The sequence below is a fragment of the Oncorhynchus tshawytscha genome, linkage group LG07 (assembly GCF_018296145.1).
Source record: "Oncorhynchus tshawytscha isolate Ot180627B linkage group LG07, Otsh_v2.0, whole genome shotgun sequence".
NCBI lineage: Eukaryota > Metazoa > Chordata > Actinopteri > Salmoniformes > Salmonidae > Oncorhynchus > Oncorhynchus tshawytscha.
Window position 1 is genome coordinate 54,906,426 of NC_056435.1, and position 6,000 is coordinate 54,912,425.

The 6,000-nt window shown below is 47.6% G+C and overlaps 1 protein-coding gene across 2 annotated transcripts in view; it reads left to right on the forward strand.

Moving 5' to 3' along the window:
- The window catches only part of LOC112255311 (phosphatidylinositol 4-phosphate 3-kinase C2 domain-containing subunit beta-like), an 88,882-nt gene that overhangs the window by 38,193 nt on the left and 44,689 nt on the right, over positions 1–6,000 (forward strand). For both annotated transcript variants that reach the window (XM_042324638.1, XM_042324639.1), the window contains exons 6-11: positions 742–853; positions 986–1,065; positions 1,311–1,374; positions 1,492–1,638; positions 1,860–1,893; positions 5,751–5,946. In XM_042324638.1, coding sequence (XP_042180572.1) covers positions 742–853; positions 986–1,065; positions 1,311–1,374; positions 1,492–1,638; positions 1,860–1,893; positions 5,751–5,946 — 633 coding nt within the window. The remainder of the gene's footprint in view (positions 1–741; positions 854–985; positions 1,066–1,310; positions 1,375–1,491; positions 1,639–1,859; positions 1,894–5,750; positions 5,947–6,000) is intronic.

Consider the following 6,000-nt stretch of genomic DNA (forward strand, 5'->3'; position numbering starts at 1 on the left):
CTGTTTCTGTTTGTCTATCTGTCTGTCTCTCTCTGTTTCTGTTTGTCTCTCTATGGCTGTCTCTCTATCTCTGTTTGTCTCTCTCTGGCTGTCTCTCTGTTTCTGTTTGTCTCTCTGTCTTTCTCTCTGTTTCTGTTTGTCTCTCTGTCTGTCTCTCTCCCTGTGTGTGTGTGTCTCTCTCTCTGTGTCTCTCTGTCTGTCTCTCTGTCTGTCTCTCTATCTCTGTTTGTCTCTCTGTTTGTCTCTCTCCCTGTGTGTGTGTCTCTCTCTCTCTGTGTCTCTCTGTCTGTCTCTCTGTGTGTCTCTCTCTGTCTCTCTGTGTGTCTCTCTCTGTCTCTCTGTGTGTGTGTCTCTCTGTCTCTCTGTGTGTATGTCTCTCTGTCTGTCTCTCTGTTTCTGTTTGTCTCTCTCTGGCTGTCTCTCTGTTTCTGTTTGTCTCTCTGTCTTTCTCTCTGTTTCTGTTTGTCTCTCTGTCTGTCTCTCTATCTCTGTTTGTCTCTCTGTCTGTCTCTCTCCCTGTGTGTATGTCTCTCTCTCTCTGTGTCTCTCTGTCTGTCTCTCTGTGTGTCTCTCTCTGTCTCTCTGTGTGTGTGTCTCTCTGTCTCTCTGTGTGTGTGTCTCTCTGTCTCTCTGTGTGTATGTCTCTCTGTGTGTGTCTCTCTGTGTGTGTGTCCCTCTCTCTGTGTCTCTCGCTCTCTGTCTCTCTTTCTCTCTCTCTCTCTCTCTCTCTCCCTCTGTTAGTTCCCAGACGTTGACAGGGTTGGAGCATATCCAGCTGTGTGTGAAGTTTGACTGGGACATTCGTCTCTTCCTCACCAAGAGAGGCTCTGTCAACACAGAACTGGGCCGCACGGTGAAAACACACACACACACACACACACACACACACACACACACACACACACACACACACACACACACATGCATGCAGTAGCAGAGACGCACACACTCTTGTTTGATTATATGGTTGTGTTTTGCTTGACAGGAGGAGGATGATGAGACGGCCTCTACGATGAACCACAGCATCCTGCTGCAGGAGCGACCAATCAAACAGACAGTTACTAGGTGAGGGTAGGGGCCTATAGCTCTCACGCCACTGAACACATTAGAGATGCAACCTTTATCAAGGTGATTCCTAATCTGATTGGATAACTTGGATGATTGGAAGTAAAGTAAATGTGATCTGGCTACCAAATTGGATGGATTAGTCAAGTCTTTTTGTAATATGTGAAAACGTCTTTAAAAAGCGATAGAAGGCCTTAGGCTGGGACTTTGATATCAGTGTTGTTGATATTTCCTTGTTTGAACAGGGAGGCTTTGACTCTGCTCCTGGACACCTTTCACAACGAGGCTGAGTCCTTTCTTCTATCAGAGGTAACCTTATACATACGCACACATAAAAACACACAAGAAGGAACACAAACATTTTTATTCTTAAAATTGATGTGTAAGGTTGAATTCTCTATGTTCTTTCCCTCCTGCCCTCTGTAGGTGGAGCTTGTGTTGCACGTGGAACGGCTCGTCCAATCAGTGAAGGCTCTCTGCAGCTCGCTGGCTGCTGTGGAAACGCCTGACATCACTTCCGCCCTCAACCAGCTTCCAGCATGCCCCTGTCGTCTGCAGCCCAGAGTCCAGAAGGTAACACACACACTCACAATCACATCTACCATGCTTCAGATACACAGATCTAGGATCAGTTTACCCTCCCTCCCCAATCATAGCCATAAACATTATGTTATAAATACTAAACTGATCTTAGACCAGTACACAATGATAACTTAATGAATTACTGTACTCCTGTAACTCCAGAACCAAAGGTTGGTTGATTGGATTCTGTAACTGTGTGTGTCTCTTCACAGGATTCATCAGTGCTGGCCATCAGAGAGAACAGAGGTAAGTTCCTCACTAATTGAATGTCCTACAATAGCACTGAATAATCCACACAGAAATACTGGCTGGTAGGGGATGACAGAGAGGACAGACAGAAGCGGGGAAGGAGGATAGGAAACAGACAGGGGGATAGGAGACAGACAGAGGGGAAGGAGGATAGGAGACAGACAGGGGGATAGGAGACAGACAAAGGGGAAGGAGGATAGGAGACAGACAGGGGGATAGGAGACAGACAGAGGGGAAGGAGGATAGGAAACAGACAGGGGATAGGAGACAGACAGAGGGGAAGGAGGATAGGAAACAGACAGGGGGATAGGAGACAGACAGAGGGGAAGGAGGATAGGAGACAGACAGGGGGATAGGAGACAGACAAAGGGGAAGGAAGATAGAGGACCGAGGGGATAGAGACAGACAAAGGGGGGAGGATAGGAGACAGACAAAGGGGAAGGAGGATAGGAGACAGACAGGGGGATAGGAGACAGGCAGAGGGGAAGGAGGATAGGAAACAGACAGGGGATAGGAGACAGACAGAGGGAAAAGGAGGATAGGAAACAGACAGGGGATAGGAGACAGACAAAGGGGAAGGAGGATAGGAGACAGACAGGGGGATAGGAGACAGACAAAGGGGAAGGAGGATAGGAAACAGACAGGGGATAGGAGACAGACAGAGGGGAAGGAGGATAGGAAACAGACAGGGGGATATGAGACAGACAGAGGGGAAGGAGGATAGGAAACAGACAGGGGGATAGGAGACAGACAGAGGGGAAGGAGGATAGGAGACAGACAGGGGGATAGGAGACAGACAGAGGGGAAGGAGGATAGGAGACAGACAGGGGGATAGGAGACAGACAAAGGGGAAGGAGGATAGGAGACAGACAGGGGATAGGAGACAGACAGAGGGGAAGGAGGATAGGAGACAGACAGGGGATAGGAGACAGACAGAGGGGAAGGAGGATAGGAGACAGACAGGGGGATAGGAGACAGACAGGGGGATAGGAGACAGACAGGGGATAGGAGAGACAGGGGAAGGAGGATAGGAGACAGACAGGGGGATAGGAGACAGACAAAGGGGAAGGAGGATAGGAAACAGACAGAGGGATAGGAGACAGACAGAGGGGATAGGAGGATAGGAGGATATGGGGATAGAGACAGACAGGGGGATAGGAGACAGACAGAGGGGAAGGAGGATAGGAGACAGACAGGGGGATAGGAGACAGACAGAGGGGAAGGAGGATAGGAGACAGACAGGGGATAGGAGACAGACAGAGGGGAAGGAGGATAGGAGACAGACAGGGGGATAGGAGACAGACAGAGGGGAAGGAGGATAGGAGACAGACAGGGGGATAGGAGACAGACAGGGGGAAGGAGGATAGAGACAGACAGGGGATAGGAGACAGACAGAGGGAAGGAGGATAGGAGACAGACAGGGGGATAGGAGACAGACAGGGGGAGGATAGGAGACAGACAAAGGGGATAGGAGACAGACAGGGGGATAGGAGACAGACAGAGGGGAAGGAGGATAGGAGACAGACAGGGGGATAGGAGACAGACAGGGGGATAGGAGACAGACAAAGGGGAAGGAGGATAGGAGACAGACAGGGGGATAGGAGACAGACAGAGGGGAAGGAGGATAGGAGACAGACAGGGGGATAGGAGACAGACAGACAGAGACGGGACAGAAGAGGAACTGAGGATAGAAAAAGAGGAGTGATGAGATACTGTAGATGGAAGAGAGGAGCAAGGGTGGAAGAGTACAGATGGAGAGAAGTGAGAGAGGAGGGACAGCTTGGTTATGGGGTCCAGGTCAGGTCTGTACAGTAGTGTAATGCAATAAAGATCGTACCGTAAGCTCCACAGCTGAGTTGCTAGAATGTTGTAAAGCGGGCGGTCACGTGTGTTTGTGAGGCAGAGGAATCTGGGTTGAGCCATTGTACAGACAGTGTACCCAGATAGGGAAGAAGCTATACTGCTAAGCAGGCACACTGGTCCGTCACAGTAGCACTACCTCATGTCAGAGCGGAAGTGTCCTTGACTTGTTGTGATGCACATCCGTGATGTATGATATCCCCACTCTCTACCTCCCCGTCACACTCAAACAAACAGGAAGGATGGCTAGCTTCGTACAGGATACACCAAGCACCACCTCCATCCATTCGCCAAGCTCTATCTGTCCATCTGCCCTTGAAAAGAGAGGGATAACATTTCAGAGAGTTGGGATGTCTTTTCCCGTGTAGGGCTGAGCTGCTGCTCCAATGGATGTATAAAGAGACACAATGTAAACAGTGGAGCCCAGTCAGCTGAGCTGTGTTGACATGGCGCAGCCATGTTCTGTGTTCCAAATGGCACCCCTAAGAGCCTTGGTCAAAAGTAGTGCACTATATAGGGAATAGGGTGCTATTTGGGGTACAACCATGGAATGATGACAATAACTGATGTTTGATGTTTGACATTCCTCTGCTTTGAGAAACAGACGCCTCACAAGTCCTCAACTGGCAGCTTCATTAAATAGTAACCGCAAAACACCAGTCTCAACTTCAACAGTAAAGTGGCAACTCTGGGATGCTGGCCTTCTAGGCAGAGTTCCTCTGTCCAGTGTCTGTTCTTTTGCCCATCCTAATATTTTCTTTTTATTGGCCAGTCTGAGATATGTCTTTTTCTTTGCAACTCTGCCGTATCCCAGCATCCCGGAGTCGCCTCTTCACTGTTAACGTTGAGACTGGTGTTTTGCGGGTACTATTTAATGAAGCTGAGGACTTGTGAGGCGTCTGTTTCTCAAACTAGACACACTAATGTACTTGTCCTCTTGCTCAGTTGTGCACCGGGGCTTCCCACTCCGCTTTCTATTCTGGTTAGCACCAGTTTGCGCTGATCTGTGAAGGGAGTAGTACACCTCGTTCTACGAGAGCTTCAGTTTCTTGAACATTTCTCACATGGAATAGCCTTTATTTCTCAGAACAAGAATAGACTGACAAGTTTCAGAAAAAAGTTATTTATTTCTAGCCATTTTGAGCCTGTAATCGAACCCACAAATGCGGATGCTCCAGATACTCAACTAGTTTAAAGAAAGCCAGTTTTATTGCCTCTTTAATCAGCACAACAGTTTTCAGCTGTGCTAACATAATTGCAAAAGGGTTTTCTAATCATAAATTAGCCTTTTAAAATAATAAACTTGGATTAGCTAACACAACTTGTCGTTGGAACACACGAGTGATGGTTGCTGGTAATGGGCCCCTGTATGCCTATGTAAATATTCCATAAAACATCTGCCGTTTCCAGCTACAATAGTCATTTACAACATTAACAATGTCTACACTGTATTTCTGATCAATTTGATGTTATTTTAATGGACACAAAAAAATTGCTTTTCTTTCAAAAACAAGGAAGTTTCTAAGTGACCCCAAGCTTTTGAACAGTAGTGTATGTAAATAGGGCAGCAGCCTCTAAGGTGCAGGGTTGTGTAACCGGGTGGAAGCTGGCTAGTGATGGCTATTTAAGTCTGATGGTCTTGCAATACAAAACAATACATACATAATCCAAAAAACAAGTTTGATATAGGATGAACCATGACTAGAATACAGTATATATAATGAGTTGACGTTGAGGGAGAGGTTATTTTCCTGGCACCACTCTGTTGTCATCAGCAAACTTGATGAATGATTTGGAGACGTGCGTGACCACTCAGTCATGGATGCTCAATTCTGCACCCTGATTATTACTAACATTCAGAAAGTTTAACTTTTAATGCTTGTGTTAAGTGGTTGTTTAGCCCTCCTTAATTGAATGCACTTAGTGTAAGTCTGTCTGGATAAGAGCGTCTGCTAAATGAAGGTGAATCTAAATGGTTTCTGAAAATGTTGCAGAGAAAGTGGTGGAGAAGCTGACGGTGGCAATTTTAGATCTGGTGGAGCTGTACTGCAGCACATTCAACGCTAACTTCCACACCACGGTGCAGAGCAACCGGCACACGGCGCCCTCACAGGAAGCAGGCCTGGTCACCAACGTCCTATCCTTCAGCGTTTACGCTGCTCACCGCATCCCCATCACATGGGCGGCCAGGTAACACACACACAGGCAGCTGTTCAGGCTGGATTTCCCTAGTATAATCTATGA